General features: G+C 32.2%; 3 protein-coding genes across 3 annotated transcripts; all 3 read right to left on the bottom strand.

The window, feature by feature from the left end:
- Nucleotides 1-15,693: 15,693 nt before the first annotated feature.
- Nucleotides 15,694-16,800, bottom strand: LOC113375838. The gene has a single exon (XM_026615786.1). It carries the CDS (start codon nucleotides 16,798-16,800, stop codon nucleotides 15,694-15,696), a length of 1,107 nt encoding a protein of 368 aa, XP_026471571.1.
- A 2,037-nt stretch (nucleotides 16,801-18,837) lies between these two features.
- On the bottom strand, nucleotides 18,838-19,944 carry LOC113375837. Its single transcript, XM_026615785.1, has one exon. It carries the CDS (start codon nucleotides 19,942-19,944, stop codon nucleotides 18,838-18,840), a length of 1,107 nt encoding a protein of 368 aa, XP_026471570.1.
- Nucleotides 19,945-21,980: 2,036 nt separating this feature from the next.
- LOC113375836 lies at nucleotides 21,981-23,087 on the bottom strand. Its single transcript, XM_026615784.1, has one exon. It carries the CDS (start codon nucleotides 23,085-23,087, stop codon nucleotides 21,981-21,983), a length of 1,107 nt encoding a protein of 368 aa, XP_026471569.1.
- Between the last annotated feature and the right edge of the window lie 811 nt (nucleotides 23,088-23,898).

The raw sequence follows: 23,898 nt of genomic DNA, 5'->3' as shown, positions 1-23,898 counted from the left end.
TTTGAATTATTTAAATCGGACGCTCCGTTCTCTTAAAAACTGAGTTACCGTTTTCGGCACTTTTTGCCCCGTATCTTTAGAACGGCTAGACCTGCCTTCGCCAAAAACTAATCAGCACGTCTCCTTATCAATACGAATCGAATGTTTTTTGAATTATTCAAATCGGTTAATCCTTGTTTCCGAAATCGTCGACGAAAATTTGTATCCGCACATACATACACACACGTACATACATACACACATACACACACACACATACATCGATTTTTTCTAAGGTATGCCAAAATGTTCACAAACCTCTGAAACGTAAAGATATATAAAAATTTTCATTTTTGATTTTTTTGCGATTACTATAACTTGCCCTACGGGAAGTTAATAACTCAATTGAATATTGCAATTTTCATCTGAAGAATTTTCAACTTTGAAATACAAGATGATGCTTATTATATAGAGGGAGTCGTTTAATTGTTGTGTTGGAATTTGTAAAATGTAGGGATTTGAGCTTATGCGCAATTGAAAGTTTTTTTTTACAGTGACCTATAAAATATCAAATAGTTTTATGCTAAAAATTATTGTATGTTTCCTTTCTATCATATAAAGATCTATCAATTCAAACACAGCTAGGGGTAAGTATCATTTTTTGTTAGAGCATAAGTTTTCTAATATGCGCCAATAATTGACAATATTTGAGGTTTAGAAACATTACAATACAGCTCAACAATCAATCACGATAGATACGTGCGCTATTATATATCTTGATAACTAAATGTAACGGAATTGCAATTTTTGTTCAGATTTTTAACTTCCCGTAGAGCTAGTTATAGTAATCGCAAAACAATCCAAAATAAAAACTTTTATATATCTTTACGTTTCAAAGGTTACCGAATATTTTGGCATACCTTAAAAAAATAGATGTATGTGTATATGTGTGTGTGCGTGCGTATGTATGTGTGCAGATACAAATTTTCGTCGACGTCGACATCAATCAATAGATTTGAATCATTCAAAATACATACGATTTGTATTGATAAGGAGACGTGCTGATTAGATTTTGGTAAAGTCAGGTCTAGCAGTTTCAAAAACACGGGGCAAAAAGTATAAAAAACGGTAACTCAGTTTTCAAGAGAGCGGACCGATTTTATTAACTCAAAAACATTTAACTTGTATTGACAAGATGAAGAACTGATTATATATTTTGGAAGGCAGTTCCAGTAGTTATGGACGAATTTTGATTAAGTAGATGGTGCACAAAAAATACATTTACAGAAAATTCAATATTTTCAAGAAAAATTCAAAGTTCAAAAAATTCAAATTATCAAAATTTTTCATCATTTTCAAAAAAAAAACTATTTTCTGAAAAATTTCAAAAATATCAAAACTAAATAAATCGATTTTTCAAAAAAATCGAATATTTTCAAAAATTTGCAAACTGTCAAAAAAATTAGAAAAGACGTTTTTTTAATCTAATTAAATTAATTTTTTATAATTTTTTAATCTAATTTAAAACTTCTAAAAAATTTAAGAAATATTCTAAATTATGAAAAAAATTTCTAAGTTATCAAAAAAAATCAAATAAAAAAAAAATTAACAAATTTTTTGTAAACATACATGTAAGTTATTTATAAAATACGCGTGTCGCTCAATTTAATAAGCGCTTATAAGTATACAGTATGTATTTAAAATAAATAATCTATTTGAAATTATTCAAAACTATTATTGATTATTTTCATTTTTCGAATGTTTGATTACGGTACGGAAAGTTCCAGCAATTTGCCTTAAGGCACGATGTCATGCACCCCACTAGTTATTTTTATGTGTAATACAGCAAAGCTCTATCGGGTTCAGCTAGTATATAATATAACTTTCACTTAACTGCTGAAAGTGCAGTAAACGCCAACCGTCGCGAGTCCTATTTGAGTTTCGCCGCATGTTTTTTTCAATTTCTGAATTCGGTGTATGCGTTTTTGAAAAAAATGTAGATCAGAGATCAAGCTCTGGCTAGCATACACCCGTACTCATACACATTTTTTTAATAAATTTGGTATCAAACAATTAATAATGACTTAAAACGTCAAAATTTTTAGGCAAAAACATAAATTCTTATTTAAAAAATTTCAATAAAACAAGTTTGAAAGCTACAAGCTTTCAAATATATTTACTTTTTTATATTATATACTAGCTGAACCCGATAGAGCTTTGCTGTATTACAACTTCCTGTACCGTAATGAAACACTCGAGGAATGAAAATAATCAATAATTGTTTTGAATAATTTCAAATAGATTATTTATTTTAAATACATACTGTATATTTATAAGTACTTATTGAATTGAGCGACAAGCGTATTTTATAAATAACTTAGGGGGAAGTCCCCAACTGGCGGACACCTAAGGTTATTTTTAAATAAATAACAAAATATTTTACGAAATGTTTATTAAATTATGATTTATATTAGATAACAAAGTTAGAAATCAAACTAAATCAACAAAACCGTAATCTTTGCTAAAAAATAATCAATACTAATAATTAAACTTTGGTATCAAAAAATATGATTTTAAACCTAGTACCGGACATATCAAAATAACGTGTATTGATCACATATGTAGCCATCTCCACGCTCTGGAATGTCTGCACATGTGTTTTTTTTTTTTTTTTTTATTTATTTATGGCATTTGACCGTGTGGTCATTTAGCCTCTTATTACATAAATAATATGTTACACAATTATAAATACCAGAGAAATACATATTTTACAAATTATTTACAACATAATATTGCGACTTAATTCTTAACACCTTAATAACTAATACTTTATTTTTAGAACTATATTTTAATGTTACATTTTTGTAAAAAAACAGAAAAATTTTATATATATTTTCATCATTAGTAGAAAAGGCTATTGTAGTGTTAATAGGAAAAATGAAGTTATATTTATACAGTTCTTGTAGTAAGAATGTTCTTTGATTAGCATAGAGCTTGCACTTCCAAAAGATGTGGTCAAGATTGTGAATTTCCAATCCGCAAGAACAGAAGGGATCTTCTGCCATGCCAATTCTAAAAAGATGAGATTTGCAGAATGTGTGGGCCGATCTAATACGATTGATAACTGTTATTTCGTCTCTGTTCAACCTAGATTTGGCAAACCATGTACTGAAAGACACTTTTGGTTTGCAAAATTTAAATAAAGTTCCTTTTCTGCCTTCCATATCATATTCGTTTTGCCATAACCTTAATCCTTGATTTCTTACCCAGCTTTTTAGGTCGGACGCAGGAGCCTTTCTTGAAGGAAAATTTGATAAACAGGCTTCTTTTGCAAGACCATCCACATTTTCGTTTCCATAAATATTGGAGTGCCCTTTTATCCATACTAATTTAATCGTGTTTTTGTTTTCTAAGACGCTTTCTATTTTGTGGATGGTGTCAAAAATTAAATCATTGCAATTTTCTTTAGGATGGTTTAGAGCCAGAAGTGCGGATTTACTATCTGTTAGGATTATGGTTTTTGGAATCTTTTCTTGTATAACAAAATCTAAAGCAGCATTGATACCTGTAAGTTCTGCCGAAAAGACTGAGGCAAAATCCGGTAAAATAAATTGTAAATGTTTCTCTCTATTAGGTACATAGACAGCACACCCCACTTTATTTTCTAACTTGGAGCCGTCAGTGTAGATAATAGTGAAATCTTTCCATTCCGTGTCTAACCAATTCTCAAACTCCCTGTTTATTATATTTTTATTGGAATGATGAGTTATATAATTGAAATCATTCAAGCCTATATATTTCTTGGGAAATGAGTAATTCCAAGAATGACTATGATACGGTAGTTTATTATTTGTAATTATTAGGTCTTCTAGAGGTTTCAAATTATAAAATCCAGTTATTAATGAAGGTGTAGGTCTGTTTTTCCAATAGTTTACCCTAAAATGTAAAACGGCTAAATATTCCAATTGTTTCGGGATTCGTTCAGAATCCGAGTTGAATTTTTTAATTAGAAATCTATTAGTTAGTATTCGTTTCCTAATGTTTAATGGGGCTTCCCTGGCTTCCGCTAAAATGGCAATGCGAGGCGTTGACCTTATAGCTCCCAAGCACAGTCTTAAAGCAGAATCCGAGTTGAATTTTTTAATTAGAAATCTATTAGTTAGTATTCGTTTCCTAATGTTTAATGGGGCTTCCCTGGCTTCCGCTGAAATGGCAATGCGAGGCGTTGACCTTATAGCTCCCAAGCACAGTCTTAAAGCCGAAAGTTGAGCTTTATCTAGTAATCCTTGTATATTGGTTGAGATTCCTCCGTAAATGAAGTATCCATAATCAATATGTGATCTAATTATGGATTTGTAGATAGCTAAACATGAACTTGGGTGGGCTCCCCAGTCAGTTCCCACCAATCTTCTAATGATATTCTCACCTGTTTCACATTTTTTGATCACCTCTTCAACGTGCACCCGGAAGGTCATCTTTTTATCAAAGATAATCCCTAAAACTTTTACACTATCGTATATTTTACAGATCCAATTCCCCATATTGATTTCTTGAGAGTAAAGGAATTTTCTATGCCTGGTGAACAGGATACCTTTTGTTTTGACCAAGGAAAGGTTCAGGTGGTTGGACCTCATCCATTCTGATACACCTGTGATCGACGACTTCATTTTGTGAATGCATTCCTCAAGTGTGTTGCAAGAAATGTACAAAAATAAATCATCAGTATATTGTAGTTTCTTAACCTCGTCTTGGGTAACTGCAGTAAAGTCCGACATATAAATATTAAATAATAACGGACTCAATATAGAACCTTGTGGTAAGCCTGTAAAAGCTACTCTGGGACCTACTAATTTATTTTTATTTTTTACATATAGCAACCTATTGGTTAGTAAAAGAATTATCACTTTCATAATATTAGAGGGAATGTTCAATTTCTTAAGTTAGTTCAGTAAAATGCCATGATCAACATTATCGTAAGCCTTATGTATATCCGACGCTAATAATAGGAGGTATCTGTTATTCGAATTAGATATATGAATGTCATTAGATAGGGTACTTAAAAGATCACTTGTGCCTTGACCTCGTCTAAAGCCAAATTGGAATTTTATACTCGTTATTCGAGAATAAAATAAAAAAAAACTTTATTTCTTAAAATTACAATAAAATATATAAAATAACTGAATTTTACAATATAATGATATAATGAATTATAATTATATAACTGAACTGGTGTAAGTACTGGCAAAGATTATCCTCCTCGAATGTAGAGATCTTGCCACTTATATAGTTAAAAATATGCTTTATCAGCAAGGAGGATCTCTTGGCTAGATATAAGCTATGTCAGCGGGATGGATCCCGTAACTCCTCCGGCCCTAGATGAAAAACCTCGGGGTTGGTGGTTGTGGTTGGTTGTGGCTCTCTTGTTCTTGGGGTGTCTCTACTTCTGGAGTAATTTGTAATTTCTTTTTGTTGTATATTTGTCTGCAATACTTGAACAGGATATAAATAATAATAATTGTTATAAATATTATATACATGATAATTGACACGATGCTGTTGTTGTTAATTCCAGTCTTCCTTGCATAGAGTTTATGAATTTGTTCTTGATCTTCCTTAATTTTAGATAGCTCATTTACTTGAATTGACTTGATTGCAATTGGTTCGGATGATTTTGAAATGTTGCAGTTGAAATTAAATCTTGGTAAAATAATTGCTTTTCCTTCTATAGACGACTCTTGATTGTAATAGTTTTTCTTGTCAATGCTGAATTTACATAAGTGTGGGAGTTTTAAAAGAAAAATTCCTTTAATAAACTTAGTTTCTTCTTGATGATTGCAAATCATATCGATTCTTGATTGTGTGCTTAGTAAAAGAATATAGTGTGCGTTATTTATTTTCTCTATAATATTGTGTGTAATATTGACTTGAATTTCATTGCATGTTTTGATGTGAGTGTTATCTAGTTGTAATAATTTTATGATACATTCTTCGTCGTTTGATAATATGTGTCTAATGTTGCAAAAATATTTTTCTGAAACTTCTTTGCAATTTGTATCGACAAATTGATAGTTGTTGTTGCCAAATGTAAGGAAAGGTTTTGGTGGAATAATGACTCTATTTTCTGTATTTGGAATTGGGTATAATTTATAGTGTTTAAAGGTTTCAGGTAATGTGATTGGAAATTTGATAAGAAAAACAATTTTTTCGTCTGTGTAATAATATTGAATATTAAGTAAATTATAATATTTGTGAAGATTACTATCGTCTATGGGAAATGGTAATGATTCTACATTGTATAAATTCTTTACAGTATTAATCATAAAATTCAAATCATCTAATTTAATTACAGAGTTATGAACTAAATTCATCTTGGCTAAATCTAATGATATTTCTAAATCGTTTAAAATATTTGTTAAAATAACTAAACTATAATTAATTTGTTCTAAACTATCTTTAGCTATAAAATATTCATTATGACTAAAACTACCGAATTTTAGATAATCATTGATATCATTCAACTTCTTATTTAATATTACATAGTTTTCTCTAATATTAATAATTGTTTCATTAAAATATTCAATTAACTTATTATTTAATGTCATTTGTTTATTCAATGTTTTTGCATAAATTTCATCGTTAGTTTCTAATATACGTATAGCGTCATCGTACTTTTTGGCATCTTGTGCATCTAAATTCCCTGTAATTTCCTTAATTATGCTACCTAGTCCGTTAATAAGTCCTCTTCTAATTCTTCTAACCGGTCTAATAATATTATATTTATCTTTAATAACATTAATCATAGTATTTGTCAAAGAAATGTATGAATCTAATCTTCTCAAATAATCGTTATGTTTATTATTTAAAATAGATAAAAGTGTATCAAAATCTGTAACCAAATTAGTAATCTGTTGTTTAATCAAATCTGTATTAACATAATGAATAAAAATATGATATTTTTCGATTAACTTTGCATTTCCTAATTCAAAAGGTAAAATTCCAGTTGTATTTAATTCTTGAAGAAAAATTTGATCACTGTTTGCTGCTAGTACTAGGTGTAATATTATTAGTTGAAACAACAACATCTTGTTCACGTGGGATTTGCTGAGTATTAGTTTTTGGACGTTTGAGTTCTTGTTTGTGTATCGTAATATTCTTGTCAGTAAGAATTGTATTTCCTAGATCTTTCTGTACTTGTATCTGTTTGTAACGTGAAGCGGTTTTGTCTCGCGGGTTTGATTTTAAATATGCACGTGTGTTTTCGTCGTATTGCAAAGGATCATGTCTTGTTTCGTTATGTTTCGATATTGTTTTGTCTTTGTTGCTATAATTCTTTTCAAAAATTTTCTCATACATTAACTTTGTTCGTTGTTTGTGGTCTTCTAAATAATTTGTAAGAATTTCTGTTTCTATGTCTATGTCAAAAGGAGATCTCGTAGAGAGATGACTTGAAATAATGTCAAATGGTTTTAATTAACTTCCCGTAGGGCAAGTTATAGTAATCGCAAAAAAATCGAAAATGAAAATTTTTATATATCTTTACGTTTCAGAGGTTTCTGAACATTTTGGCATACCTTAGAAAAAATGGATGTATGTGTGTGTGTGTGTATGTGTGTGTGTGTGTATGTATGTATGTATGTACGTGTGTGTATGTATGTGCGGATACAAATTTTCGTCGACGATTTCGGGAACACGGATCAACCGATTTGAATAATTCAAAAAGCATTCGATTCGTATTGATAAGGAGACGTGCTGATTAGTTTTTGGCGAAGGCAGGTCTAGCCGTTCCGAAGATACGGGGCAAAAAGTGCCGAAAACGGTAACTCAGTTTTTAAGAGAACGGAGCGTCCGATTTGAATAATTCAAAAAACATTTCACTTGTATTGACAAGATGAAGAATCAATATAATTTTCATGAAGGTAGGTCTAGCGGTTTCGGAGATATAAAGGAAAAAGTAAAAAAATAAGCCATTTGGCGGTCAAAAATGATCATTAGACATATGCACATCAAATTATCAGATATTTTATAGAGATTTTAACAATAAGTATACATTTTGTTAACATTTCTATGGGTTCCGTACCAATGCTTATGCGTTAGACAGCGACGCGGGGCTTACGCGCTTTATATTTTGTCCCAATGCAGTTAAAGCAGTACGATTGCTTTGAAAAGAAAGTTCAGATCTTCCACAATATGTCAAAATAAAGAAAAAAAAATTCTTTTCAAAAAAAAAAAAATTTAAAAAAAAATTATTTTTTTAAAAAAAATTTTTTTTCGAAAAAAGTAATTTTTTGTCTAATTTATAGTTTCTCAAAAATCTTATTTTTTCAAAGTAAATTTTTTTCAAAAATGTTAATCGTTTTTAAAAAAATAATAATTTTTGGTACGGGAAGTTCCAGCAATTTGCATTAAGGCACGATGCCTTAATTGCCTTAAGACAGAATTCCACTTACAGCTAGTTTTGTCACTGAATGTATAGAACTATTATAACCATTAATAGCATAAGGGATAATGTCAAGAATACTAAGATTATTATTTTCGCGTTTGAGAATACGTATATGTTCTAGAAAAGTAGAATGAAATCGTTCAATAGGTTCATTTGAATTTGGATGTAAAGGAGTTATGTAGTGGATATTAATTTTATGCATTTTCAAATATTCTTGTTAGGCTGAAGATTTTAGATCAGGACCATTGTCCATAATTAAAGTATCAGGAACACCAAAATGAGAAATAAATAACATTGGAACTCTAATTATATTTTGCGTTATATTAGAAGCAATAGGATATGCTTGCACATATTTAGAAAATGTATCAATGATTGTGACAAGTTTTTGTTTACTAATTGTAAGAATGTCTAAATGTAAAATTTGAAATGGTTTCGAAGCTGTAGGGGAAATAGAAAATTTTTGTTTTGGTGGATTTCTGTCGTATTTTTCAGTAGAACATAATGTACAATTATTAATATGAGTAGTAATATCATTACGAATTGTTGGCCAATAATATTTTTGTCTAATACGTGATTCGTTCTCGTTAATTCCTCGATGGTTAGAACAATCTTCGTGAATTGTTTTTACTATTAATTTTTGTTTATTTACATCGATAATATCTTCCTTAAAATCATTACATATAACTAATTTAAATGCTGAATAAGTGAAAGTAGAAGTTAAAATGTTTGTAATGTCAGCAATATATTCGCTATCGTTGACATACAACGCAAAAGACTTATTACTAGTGGTATATTCTTTAAAAATATTGATCAATTCTTTTGATATTTCTCTTCGATTTATTTCAACTATTAATCTATTTTTATTAAATATTTTCTGTGTTTTTGGTTTACTTGAAAGTGTATCTACAATTTTAATAAAAATTTGACTATCATAATAATTTATTGGTTTTGAAGATATAGGGATTTCTAGAATAGGATTTTCGTGTGACGTGTGGACTGTATTATTATCATCTACATTAATATCATCTGGGACTTGTTCGGCAAGTATTTCATTTACAATTGAATCTAATTCATCTACATCAGGTAATTCAGAAATCTCGGCTTGTGCTATAATTGACTGCATATCAGTGTCAAAATCAATAATTTCATTAAAATTTAATTCGTCGTTATCATTATCTAATTTAATACGGGAGAGTGCATCTGCATTAGTATTTAAGGAACCCTTTTTATAACAAATTTCATAATCGAATTCTTCTAGTTGCAACCTCCATCTAACTAATCTAGTGTTTGCATTTTTCAGTGAAAATAACCAAGATAAAGGTTTATGATCGGTAATAATTTTAAATTTAGTTCCATATAAATAAGGTCTGAAATGTCTGACGGCCCAAACTATAGCTAGAAGTTCTCTTTCTACGGTACTATAATTTATTTCGGCATCATTTAATGTTCTTGAAGCATATGCGATCGGTTTGTCTTTTCCTATTTCACCTTGTGATAAAACAGCACCAATAGCAAATTGGCTAGCGTCAGTTGTTAAGATAAAAGGTTTGGAAAAATCAGGATATTGTAAGATAGGATCATTAATTAGCAAATTTTTACAAGTCTCGAAACATTGAATGTATTCAGGATTCAAGTCAATTTTTACATCTTTTTTCAAACATTTGGTAAGCGGTTTGGTTAATTTAGCAAAGTCTTTTATAAATCGTCTGTAATAGCCTAATAGTCCAAGGAAGCCTTTTATTTGTTTTGGAGTCTTAGGTATTGGAAAATTTAGGATAGCTTGGATTTTATCTGGGTTAGGTTTGATTCCGTCTGGTGTAATGATATGGCCTAAAAATGCTGTTTCTTTTTTGAGAAATTCAGATTTATCTGGTTGAATTTTAAAATTGGTTTCTCGGAGTCTTTGAAAAATTTTAGTCAAACTATCTATATGTTCACTAAGTGATACTGAATAAATTATTATATCATCAAGATAAACTAAACAAATTTTGCCAATATAATCTCTAAGGATATTATTTATTACACGTTGGAAGGTGGCTGGGGAATTCTTTAAACCAAAAGGCATATGCGTAAAAATTCGTAATGTCCGTCATCTGTACTGAAAGCTGTTTTTTCAATATCGTCTTCGTGCATTTCAATTTGGTGGAATCCAGAAGCTAAATCGATAGTTGAGAAATAATAACATCTACCTAGTTTGTCTAGAACGTCTGAAATATTTGGGAGAGGGTATTTGTCATCTATTGTCTTGTCATTAACTTTGCGGTAATCAACAACTATTCTCCATTTACGTTTTCCGGATGCGTCAAGTTTTTTGGGAACGACCCAAATGGGAGAAGACCAGGGTGAATTGCTATGTCTAATAATCTGTTGGTCAAGCATTTCATTAATTTGGCGTTGGACTTCTTCTCTGTGGATTATTGGGTATCTATAGGATTTGGTGTAGACAGGAATTTCGTCGGTTGTGCGTATCTTATGTTTAACCTGGTTTGTAAAAGTCAGTTTGTCATCTGGTTTATGAAAAGTATCTTTATATTTTTTGCAAATTCTTAAAATAGCATTTTTCTCTTCGAAATTCATGTGGTCAGTCCGTATTAGGTTCTCAATATCCGAAAAATCTATATTTGAGTCAGATTTGTCTGTACAAAAATTATAAAATTCTATTTCGTTTGTGAGTTCTACTTGTAAAGGTTTGGTTAATGTTAAATTAATTTCGTTTTCTGTTAGGTTATGAATTTCAACTATGGCTTCATTGTTTTTTGCTAATGTTACGGTATCTGGAATGAAACAATTTGGAAAATTTTGCCTTGTAATTAGAATTTCACCTTCTTTAATGTTAACTGGGACTTTACATTTTTGAATGCATCTTTCTGGTATCTGTTGACTAAAAAGTATTTTTTTTGGACTTTTCAAATAATGTAAATTTAAATTAGTATTAGGTAATACTAGCAATTCATTATTAAAATCAATGAGCGCCTTCAATTTTTTAAGGTTATCAATTCCCAACAACCCATTGAAGGTTTCGTGAAACTTAAATAGATGGAATGAAAGATTTTCATTATTTTGGAATTCACTGAAGCTTGGGATGTTGCATGCAAAATTTTCTGTGTGCGTTGATAGAGCTGTTTTTATTGTACAGGGGTCAAAATAAATGGAACCTTTGAAATATCTATTAGCAATCTCTGGGCAAATAAATGATTTCGTTGAGCCTGAATCAATTAAAATTTTTAGATCTGGATTTCTCATTTGAATATAAGGAAGAGAATAATTTTGAAAACTGTGAAATTCAACTATGTTTGATTTTGTCGTTGTTCGTCAGTTTGAAAATCCACATGTGATTCGTCAGAGTATGAATCTTGTTCTAAATCAATGTTTTCTAAATTGTAGAGTCTGTTATGTCGTTGTTTGTTATTTGCGGAATTAATAGTTGATACACCACTCATAGGTGTCCAGTCAGAACCTCTTGTTGTATTGTTCGTTTGATTTGGAAATGGGGAATTTTGTTGGTTAGGTCTTAATGGTTGTTGAGTCATTTGGTTTGTTTGAAAGTTATTTGATTGGAAGTTATTTGATTGGAAGTTATTTGTTTGGAAATTATTTGGTTGGGACATTTGTGGATTATAAAAATGTGGTTGGAAATGATGTTGTCTCTTATAATTTGGAATTGCCGTATTTGAATTTCTAGGAAGTGCAAAATTAGAGCCGTTTTTCTGATAACTTTGTGGTTTACTATTTCTTTTACTATTGTATCTAAAGTGGTCTGAGTCATCTCTAACACTACTAACATAGTCGTCTTTTTCTATAATCCTTAAAGCTTCTTCTAATGACGAAACGGTACGATTTCTGAGAAGTGAACTGTATGGCTGTTTAACGTGTGCTATGAATACGGCCAAGGCACTTTTTTGGAAGTTGTTGCATCTATCTAGAATGATTTCTTTGTTTGTAAGGTGTAAGTATATATAATTATTATAAATTGTAATCAAATTTTGAAATCTTTCATAGAACTAATAAACGGTTTCATTTGGTAATTGTCTCATATGATGGAGATCAAAAGTTAAAGATATATCATCTCTACGGTCTGAAAATTTTGATATTAGTACCCTAACTATATCATCTATTTCTCTAGCATTGGCAATTTCTATAGCATATTTAGCATTGTCATATAGTTTCGAAAAAACTGCGCTCCTAATAATTTCGTTTTGTATACATGTCGGATTACTACTGTCATGATATCTATTCTTGATTTCCCTAACTCTTGAAATAAATGAATTTAGTTCTGCGGGGTTACCGCCAAAACTTGGAATAGTGTCGATCAATATATGATCAAATTTGGGGATGTTTTGAAGGGACATATTTGCTAATGAGTTTGCTAAGTTCTCTATAAAATCAATACCAATTTCCATAAACTAATTCGCGTACGTGGAATTGTTTCAATGGAATGCAAAAGTAAGATAAACTTGTATATATATTTTTAATCAATTAATTAATTAAGAAAATTTAAACTGTAAAAATTGCTTTCTTATCTCCAGCGATTGAGAATAAGGGAGGATGGCAATTTTACTATCAATTACAATTTTCCACTCACCAGTTCCAGATGTTTCGGCGAATTCCTTCTTCGCACTTTTTTCACACAATATATTTTTTTCACTTGCACTTTTGCACACTATGAATTACAATCACCTTTGAATTGATTGGAAATCCTGCGATAGGCCTTCCCGAATTCAATCCTATTGATTTTTCTATCACTTTTACTAATTATTGGTTCCAAATTCTAAATGATTGAGATCAACGGATATCTGCGATAGATGATCCTGAATTGATCCTACCGACTGCGCCAATTTTATACTCGTTATTCGAGAATAAAATAAAAAAAAAACTTTATTTCTTAAAATTACAATAAAATATATAAAATAACTGAATTTTACAATATAATGATATGATGAATTATAATTATATAACTGAACTGGTGTAAGTACTGGCAAAGATTATCCTCCTCGAATGTAGAGATCTTGCTACTTATATAGTTAAAAATATGCTTTATCAGCAAGGAGGATCTTGTGGCTAGATATAAGCTATGTCAGCGGGATGGATCCCGTAACTTTGGTTTTGATTGAAGAGAGACTTGTTTTCTAAATACCACTCCAATCTATTCTTGATGATGGCTTCAAACGTCTTATTCAAACAAGATAATAATGAAATTGGTCGATAGGATTCTATCTTCAAAGGGTCTTTATTCGGTTTCAAGATGGGAATAATTATAATTTTTTTCCAGTCCTCTGGAATCCAGCATGTAGAAAGAATTGAATTAAATACCTCTATGATTAAACATTTTAATGCTATGGGGCTCTTCTTTAACATAATGTATGAGATATTATCCATTCCTGGCACGCTGTCTTTTTTATTTTTTAATATATTATCAAATTCATATAGTCTGATAGGAGAATTTAAGTCATTGGGATCTCTTTCGAGATTATTTGCAAAATTCAGATTGATTTCGTTGGAGACCAAGTCTGGAACAAACATTTTTAGCATGTCTTCGAAGAATGAGCTAGCGACTGGAGGCTTAGATGAGTTTCTATTATTTTTGTTGTTAAAAATTTATCTATATTCCAAAGCTTTGATGTATTAATATTACTATTGAGTGAGTTTGTGAAATCAATCCACTTTTTTCTCTTTTTGGATTCGAGAATTTTTTTTGTAATAGCATTTATTTTTTGATACTCAATAAAATTGTTATAAGTAAACTCGTCTATCATCTTTTTGTACGCTATTTTTATTTTCCTGATCTGATTTTCACATTCTTCGTCCCACCAGATAGCGGGTTTAAATTGTTTAATTGCCACTGTTTTACGTTCCTTGAAGTGTTTACCAGCTGCTTCGTTTATAATCTCGATAATGGCATCATATTTAGACTTATGATCCTCATGGAGTACCACTTTTTTCAACGTATCTTCTATTTCCCATGCGTAATTATTCCAATTCGCCTCTTTAGTATTCCATTTTCTAGAGGGATATATATAGTTTTTTCCATCAAAATTACTCTTTAATGTAATGTTAATTGGCAAATGGTCAGATCCTAAGCTGCCCGCATAAATGTCCAACTGGATTTTGTCATATAAATTATTGGAGCAAAAAGTGAGATCTATTAGCGTTCCTTTCCTACTTGCCGTGCTGATAGTGGTTGGTCTTCCATCATTCATTATGGTGAGGTTTAGGTCTTCAATAATATTGTATAGAATCTCGCCTCCTCTGTCAATGGAGTTACTGCCCCAAGCTAAATTTTTGCAGTTAAAATCCCCTATTATGAGTATAGGCATGGAGATAGTTTCAATTAAATCTTTAATATTCTTGAGAGATTCCTTAGAGTTCGGCGCACAGTAGATTGAAATGATACATACAGGGTTTTCTAATTTTAAAATCACTGCACACATTTGGATAAGATGGCACTGAAATGGGTGGTTAATTTTCTAGCATAATATGTTGTCTTTGACTAGAATGGCAGTACCGCCATAACCGTCAACTCTGTCTTCTCGGAAAATCCGATAACCTTTGACAAAATATTTGTGACCTTCTTCAAGCCAGGTTTCGGACAGACCTGCCACATGAATTTTATGAGACCACATATAATGTTCTATACTACTCTTGTTTGCTAACATATTGTAAAATGTTTATTTGTTTCATAATGAAAGGAGTACTGATTGATTTATTTTTCTGAACTTACAGGTAAATCCTTATTAGATTTTTTCTTTTTTAAACTTGCAGGATCTATTTTGTGTTTAATTTTTCCCTTTTTCAGAAAAACATCACTTAACAAATTTTTCAATACGGGATCATTTGGATTATAGACGTCCTTTAGCAGCCTAATGAAATGATATAGGCCACCTGATGTGTTAGGATCTTCACTTTTCCTATTGGATTTTACTTCATTTTCAGAATCAGAATCTGATTTGTTTTTTAATCTTTTTCTAGGGTTTATAAAATTTTCCTTGTCAGCCATATTTTCTTTATAAACAGGTTTTATGCTATGTCTGATTACAGCCCCATTCTTTTCTCTCTTGGTTGAGGGTGGAACATGAATCCTTTTGGGTTTATTAAATGTCTGGAAGTTTGCAACATAACCTTGGTTTTCCTCCTCTTCCAGGTCCGATAGAACCATGAATTTATTGTTTATTAAAGCTCCACTCTGGTTAGAGTTCTTGATTTTCATTGGGGGGAAATCTTTATCTTTATTCAAGCTGCTAAGGTTGACTCTAACTGTTCTCGAGTATTTATCGTTATCAAAGATTTTTTTTTGCTTCGTAGAAAGATAAATTCTGTTTTGCCATTAATTCATTAATATTTTTATATCTTTTATATATTCTGCAATCTTTATTATAAGCCTCGTGGTTATCTTTGCACAGGCAGCATAGATAGTTGTTATCTTCTATACATACGTCTTTAATATGAGGACCTGCATATTTGGGACACGTTAGGTCGTTCCGGCATTTTTCCCGAACGTGGCCAAAACGATAACATTTGTGGCATTGGGTAATCTTCTTAATAAATGGGCTGACTGGGCATTTAACAGAATGTATGCCTACCTTATCCGGCAGAATTGAACCTCTGAAAGATAAATTCACGAATTGCGAGTTAATTCTGCGCTTGTTGATGTTTTTTGGTACAAAACACTTTACATCTATTATCGGAATAACTGATTCTATTTCTTCTAATATTTCTTCTGCCGTGAGATTAATGTCCACATCAAAGATTATACCTTCCCTAATTAATAGGTATTTAGGAATGTAAGCTTTCAATTTATTATCAGCAAAAAAACTATCGTCAAGAAGGCTATTTGCTGTTTTACCGTTCCTAAGAACTAGTTTGACTTTATTGTTATCAATCACGATAATCTCCAAGAAATCTTCTTTCGGAATCGATCGTGATCTATGTAGTAATTTTCCGAGAGCCATTGGGTGTAAACGTCCAATGTTTTTACTTAAAGATTCTACGTAAATGTAAAAAGGTCCAGTATCGCACATATCAAAACGATTCGGTAGATGAATTTCATCAACGTTAATTCGATTAAAATTCTCATCACTAGGTACTTGCTCAGTCATTTCAATATTTTGTGCTTCATTGCTTTTGTCACACACATTATCCATATTAATCGAATCTTCAATTTGAATTGACTCTTCAATCACCGTTTCAGCACTATTAATTTGCATTGGAATATGTTCACTTCTTATTATGCTCTCCTCATTATTTGAATTACGTAAATCTGTATTATTTTCATTTCCGACGTAGTATACATTCATTGCATTTGCAACAGTCACGCCAATTTCCGAACATGTAGGAGGATTTTTATCGGGCTGACGGCCCTTTAATTGTCCGGTATCGGACTCCATGAAGACATTAAATTAATTAACACAACAAAAATGCGGTTAATTTACTTAATAACCACTTATATTAACATAAAATACACAATGTTTATACGACACTGCGTGCCCCCGGCAAGGGGACACGTGTTTAATGGTATCTATTTGTACACAATGCAGACACTAACACAGGTTACTGTAACGGTAGATAAAATATTAGTACTTTTTGATATTTATGTAATGATTATTTATTCACCGATGTTAACAGCTCAACGTCTGAACGAATACTGCACATGTGTCTTTGACGAAAATTGTTAGATATTGCAAAAAAAACACTATTTATCCACTCTTTTGGCTGGGCCACACCGATGCGCTCAGCTGGTGCATTCATGAGCTTTTGATTCTTTCACTAGGAAATACGAAAAATGTGGGTATGTAGTGACCGTTAGTACTCTTACAGAATAAAATTAAATAATTAGAATAAATTACGTTAATTCTCACAAGAAATATCAATATGTTAACTGTCCGGCATTAAGGGACGTCTTAGTGTCCGGTGCTAAGGAACAGACATTTTCGTTCATTTGATGGCACCTACTAAAATTGGTTAAAAGATCAAATGATATTCTACCATTTTACAGATAACAATCAAGTAGAGATTTTATCTTTGCATACTACTCAAATGTAAATGCATAAATATGCTAGAATTACTTCCATTAATATTTAGGTGACGCCGTGATTTTGCGCCTATAACAGGAAAGGGTTGCTCTCGCCATGGCCGTGTGCGTGGCAGGCGAGCCTTTACGCGTGATCCTGTACCTGTGTACCCCCAGTGCCTCTTTCACTTGTATTTTAAAATAAAAAGTTTCATGCTCGCTTAAATAATACGTGTTAAATAGAGTGTCGAGTTCTTGGTGCCGTCCGGCGTTACGAGACTTCCCCTTGCCTTGCTGATAGTGGTTGGTCTTCCATCATTCATTATGGTGAGGTTTAGGTCTTCAATAATATTGTATAGAATCTCGCCTCCTCTGTCAATGGAGTTACTGCCCCAAGCTAAATTTTTGCAGTTAAAATCCCCTATTATGAGTATAGGCATGGAGATAGTTTCAATTAAATCTTTAATATTCTTGAGAGATTCCTTAGAGTTCGGCGCACAGTAGATTGAAATGATACATACAGGGTTTTCTAATTTTAAAATTACTGCACACATTTGGATAAGATGGCACTGAAATGGGTGGTTAATTTTCTAGCATAATATGTTGTCTTTGACTAGAATGGCAGTACCGCCATAACCGTCAACTCTGTCTTCTCGGAAAATCCGATAACCTTTGACAAAATATTTGTGACCTTCTTTAAGCCAGGTTTCGGACAGACCTGCCACATGAATTTTATGAGACCACATATAATGTTCTATACTACTCTTGTTTGCTAACATTGATCTACAGTTATATTGTAAAATGTTTATTTGTTTCATAATGAAAGGAGTACTGATTGATTTATTTTTCTGAACTTACAGGTAAATCCTTATTAGATTTTTTCTTTTTTAAACTTGCAGGATCTATTTTGTGTTTAATTTTTACCATTTTCAGAAAAACATCACTTAACAAATTTTTCAATACGGGATCATTTGGATTATAGACGTCCTTTAGCAGCCTAATGAAATGATATAGGCCACCTGATGTGTTAGGATCTTCACTTTTCCTATTGGATTTTACTTCATTTTCAGAATCAGAATCTGATTTGTTTTTTAATCTTTTTCTAGGGTTTATAAAATTTTCCTTGTCAGCCATATTTTCTTTATAAACAGGTTTTATGCTATGTCTGATTACAGCCCCATTCTTTTCTCTCTTGGTTGAGGGTGGAACATGAATCCTTTTGGGTTTATTAAATGTCTGGAAGTTTGCAACATAACCTTGGTTTTCCTCCTCTTCCAGGTCCGATAGAACCATGAATTTATTGTTTATTAAAGCTCCACTCTGGTTAGAGTTCTTGATTTTCATTGGGGGGAAATCTTTATCTTTATTCAAGCTGCTAAGGTTGACTCTAACTGTTCTCGAGTATTTATCGTTATCAAAGATTTTTTTTTGCTTCGTAGAAAGATAAATTCTGTTTTGCCATTAATTCATTAATATTTTTATATCTTTTATATATTCTGCAATCTTTATTATAAGCCTCGTGGTTATCTTTGCACAGGCAGCATAGATAGTTGTTATCTTCTATACATACGTCTTTAATATGAGGACCTGCATATTTGGGACACGTTAGGTCGTTCCGGCATTTTTCCCGAACGTGGCCAAAACGATAACATTTGTGGCATTGGGTAATCTTCTTAATAAATGGGCTGACTGGGCATTTAACAGAATGTATGCCTACCTTATCCGGCAGAATTGAACCTCTGAAAGATAAATTCACGAATTGCGAGTTAATTCTGCGCTTGTTGATGTTTTTTGGTACAAAACACTTTACATCTATTATCGGAATAACTGATTCTATTTCTTCTAATATTTCTTCTGCCGTGAGATTAATGTCCACATCAAAGATTATACCTTCCCTAATTAATAGGTATTTAGGAATGTAAGCTTTCAATTTATTATCAGCAAAAAAACTATCGTCAAGAAGGCTATTTGCTGTTTTACCGTTCCTAAGAACTAGTTTGACTTTATTGTTATCAATCACGATAATCTCCAAGAAATCTTCTTTCGGAATCGATCGTGATCTATGTAGTAATTTTCCGAGAGCCATTGGGTGTAAACGTCCAATGTTTTTACTTAAAGATTCTACGTAAATGTAAAAAGGTCCAGTATCGCACATATCAAAACGATTCGGTAGATGAATTTCATCAACGTTAATTCGATTAAAATTCTCATCACTAGGTACTTGCTCAGTCATTTCAATATTTTGTGCTTCATTGCTTTTGTCACACACATTATCCATATTAATCGAATCTTCAATTTGAATTGACTCTTCAATCACCGTTTCAGCACTATTAATTTGCATTGGAATATGTTCACTTCTTATTATGCTCTCCTCATTATTTGAATTACGTAAATCTGTATTATTTTCATTTCCGACGTAGTATACATTCATTGCATTTGCAACAGTCACGCCAATTTCCGAACATGTAGGAGGATTTTTATCGGGCTGACGGCCCTTTAATTGTCCGGTATCGGACTCCATGAAGACATTAAATTAATTAACACAACAAAAATGCGGTTAATTTACTTAATAACCACTTATATTAACATAAAATACACAATGTTTATACGACACTGCGTGCCCCCGGCAAGGGGACACGTGTTTAATGGTATCTATTTGTACACAATGCAGACACTAACACAGGTTACTGTAACGGTAGATAAATATTAGTACTTTTTGATATTTATGTAATGATTATTTATTCACCGATGTTAACAGCTCAACGTCTGAACGAATACTGCACATGTGTCTTTGACGAAAATTGTTAGATATTGCAAAAAAAACACTATTTATCCACTCTTTTGGCTGGGCCACACCGATGCGCTCAGCTGGTGCATTCATGAGCTTTTGATTCTTTCACTAGGAAATACGAAAAATGTGGGTATGTAGTGACCGTTAGTACTCTTACAGAATAAAATTAAATAATTAGAATAAATTACGTTAATTCTCACAAGAAATATCAATATGTTAACTGTCCGGCATTAAGGGACGTCTTAGTGTCCGGTGCTAAGGAACAGACATTTTCGTTCATTTGATGGCACCTACTAAAATTGGTTAAAAGATCAAATGATATTCTACCATTTTACAGATAACAATCAAGTAGAGATTTTATCTTTGCATACTACTCAAATGTAAATGCATAAATATGCTAGAATTACTTCCATTAATATTTAGGTGACGCCGTGATTTTGCGCCTATAACAGGAAAGGGTTGCTCTCGCCATGGCCGTGTGCGTGGCAGGCGAGCCTTTACGCGTGATCCTGTACCTGTGTACCCCCAGTGCCTCTTTCACTTGTATTTTAAAATAAAAAGTTTCATGCTCGCTTAAATAATACGTGTTAAATAGAGTGTCGAGTTCTTGGTGCCGTCCGGCGTTACGAGACTTCCCCTTGCCTTGCTGATAGTGGTTGGTCTTCCATCATTCATTATGGTGAGGTTTAGGTCTTCAATAATATTGTATAGAATCTCGCCTCCTCTGTCAATGGAGTTACTGCCCCAAGCTAAATTTTTGCAGTTAAAATCCCCTATTATGAGTATAGGCATGGAGATAGTTTCAATTAAATCTTTAATATTCTTGAGAGATTCCTTAGAGTTCGGCGCACAGTAGATTGAAATGATACATACAGGGTTTTCTAATTTTAAAATTACTGCACACATTTGGATAAGATGGCACTGAAATGGGTGGTTAATTTTCTAGCATAATATGTTGTCTTTGACTAGAATGGCAGTACCGCCATAACCGTCAACTCTGTCTTCTCGGAAAATCCGATAACCTTTGACAAAATATTTGTGACCTTCTTTAAGCCAGGTTTCGGACAGACCTGCCACATGAATTTTATGAGACCACATATAATGTTCTATACTACTCTTGTTTGCTAACATTGATCTACAGTTATATTGTAAAATGTTTATTTGTTTCATAATGAAAGGAGTACTGATTGATTTATTTTTCTGAACTTACAGGTAAATCCTTATTAGATTTTTTCTTTTTTAAACTTGCAGGATCTATTTTGTGTTTAATTTTTACCATTTTCAGAAAAACATCACTTAACAAATTTTTCAATACGGGATCATTTGGATTATAGACGTCCTTTAGCAGCCTAATGAAATGATATAGGCCACCTGATGTGTTAGGATCTTCACTTTTCCTATTGGATTTTACTTCATTTTCAGAATCAGAATCTGATTTGTTTTTTAATCTTTTTCTAGGGTTTATAAATTTTTCCTTGTCAGCCATATTTTCTTTATAAACAGGTTTTATGCTATGTCTGATTACAGCCCCATTCTTTTCTCTCTTGGTTGAGGGTGGAACATGAATCCTTTTGGGTTTATTAAATGTCTGGAAGTTTGCAACATAACCTTGGTCTTCCTCCTCTTCCGGGTCCGATAGAACCATGAATTTATTGTTTATTAAAGCTCCACTCTGGTTAGAGTTCTTGATTTTCATTGGGGGGAAATCTTTATCTTTATTCAAGCTGCTAAGGTTGACTCTAACTGTTCTCAAGTATTTATCGTTATCAAAGATTTTTTTTTGCTTCGTAGAAAGATAAATTCTGTGTTGCCATTAATTCATTAATATTTTTATATCTTTTATATATTCTGCAATCTTCATTACAAGCCTCGTGGTTATCTTTGCACAGGCAGCATAGATAGTTGTTATCTTCTATACATACGTCTTTAATATGAGGACCTGCACATTTGGGACACGTTAGGTCGTTCCGGCATTTTTCCCGAACGTGGCCAAAACGATAACATTTGTGGCATTGGGTAATCTTCTTAATAAATGGGCTGACTGGGCATTTAACAGAATGTATGCCTACCTTATCCGGCAGAATTGAACCTCTGAAAGATAATTTCACGAATTGCGAGTTAATTCTGCGCTTGTTGATGTTTTTTGGTACAAAACACTTTACATCTATTATCGGAATAAATGATTCTATCTCTTCTAATATTTCTTCTGCCGTGAGATTAATGTCCACATCAAAGATTATACCTTCCCTAATTAATAGGTATTTAGGAATGCAAGCTTTCAATTTATTATCAGCAAAAAAACTATCGTCAAGAAGGCTATTTGCTGTTTTACCGTTCCTAAGAACTAGTTTGACTTTATTGTTACCAATCACGATAATCTCCAAGAAATCTTCTTTCGGAATCGATCGTGATCTGTGTAGTAATTTTCCGAGAGCCATTGGGTGTAAACGTCCAATGTTTTTACTTAAAGATTCTACGTAAATGTAAAAAGGTCCAGTATCGCACATATCAAAACGATTCGGTAGATGAATTTCATCAACGTTAATTCGATTAGAATTCTCATCACTAGGTACTTGCTCAGTCATTTCAATATTTTGTGCTTCATTGCTTTTGTCACACACATTATCCATATTAATCGAATCTTCAATTTGAATTGACTCTTCAATCACCGTTTCAGCACTATTAATTTGCATTGGAATATGTTCACTTCTTATTATGCTCTCCTCATTATTTGAATTACGTAAATCTGTATTATTTTCATTTCCGACGTAGTATACATTCATTGCATTTGCAACAGTCACGCCAATTTCCGAACATGTAGGAGGATTTTTATCGGGCTGACGGCCCTTTAATTGTCCGGTATCGGACTCCATGAAGACATTAAATTAATTAACACAACAAAAATGCGGTTAATTTACTTAATAACCACTTATATTAACATAAAATACACAATGTTTATACGACACTGCGTGCCCCCGGCAAGGGGACACGTGTTTAATGGTATCTATTTGTACACAATGCAGACACTAACACAGGTTACTGTAAAGGTAGATAAAATATTAGTACTTTTTGATATTTATGTAATGATTATTTATTCACCGATGTTAACAGCTCAACGTCTGAACGAATACTGCACATGTGTCTTTGACGAAAATTGTTAGATATTGCAAAAAAAACACTATTTATCCACTCTTTTGGCTGGGCCACACCGATGCTCTCAGCTGGTGCATTCATGAGCTTTTGATTCTTTCACTAGGAAATACGAAAAATGTGGGTATGTAGTGACCGTTAGTACTCATACAGAATAAAATTAAATAATTAGAATAAATTACGTTAATTCTCACAAGAAATATCAATATGTTAACTGTCCGGCATTAAGGGACGACTTAGTGTCCGGTGCTAAGGAACAGACATTTTCGTTCATTTGATGGCACCTACTAAAATTGGTTAAAAGATCAAATGATATTCTACCATTTTACAGATAACAATCAAGTAGAGATTTTATCTTTGCATACTACTCAAATGTAAATGCATAAATATGCTAGAATTACTTCCATTAATATTTAGGTGACGCCGTGATTTTGCGCCTATAACAGGAAAGGGTTGCTCTCGCCATGGCCGTGTGCGTCGCAGGCGAGCCTTTACGCGTGATCCTGTACCTGTGTACCCCCAGTGCCTCTTTCA

This window comes from Ctenocephalides felis, unplaced genomic scaffold (assembly GCF_003426905.1).
Source record: "Ctenocephalides felis isolate EL2017-DRISC unplaced genomic scaffold, ASM342690v1 CF-g0.4_SCAFFOLD_01886, whole genome shotgun sequence".
Taxonomy (NCBI): domain Eukaryota; kingdom Metazoa; phylum Arthropoda; class Insecta; order Siphonaptera; family Pulicidae; genus Ctenocephalides; species Ctenocephalides felis.
Note: the sequence above shows the minus strand (reverse complement) of the source record. Positions and strands in the feature narration are given on the sequence as shown.

Excerpts from the sequence above, each read along its gene's own strand:
- LOC113375836 (XM_026615784.1), bottom strand. The coding sequence starts at position 23,087 with ATGGAGTCCGATACCGGACAATTAAAGGGCCGTCAGCCCGATAAAAAT.
- LOC113375837 (XM_026615785.1), bottom strand. The coding sequence starts at position 19,944 with ATGGAGTCCGATACCGGACAATTAAAGGGCCGTCAGCCCGATAAAAAT.
- LOC113375838 (XM_026615786.1), bottom strand. The coding sequence starts at position 16,800 with ATGGAGTCCGATACCGGACAATTAAAGGGCCGTCAGCCCGATAAAAAT.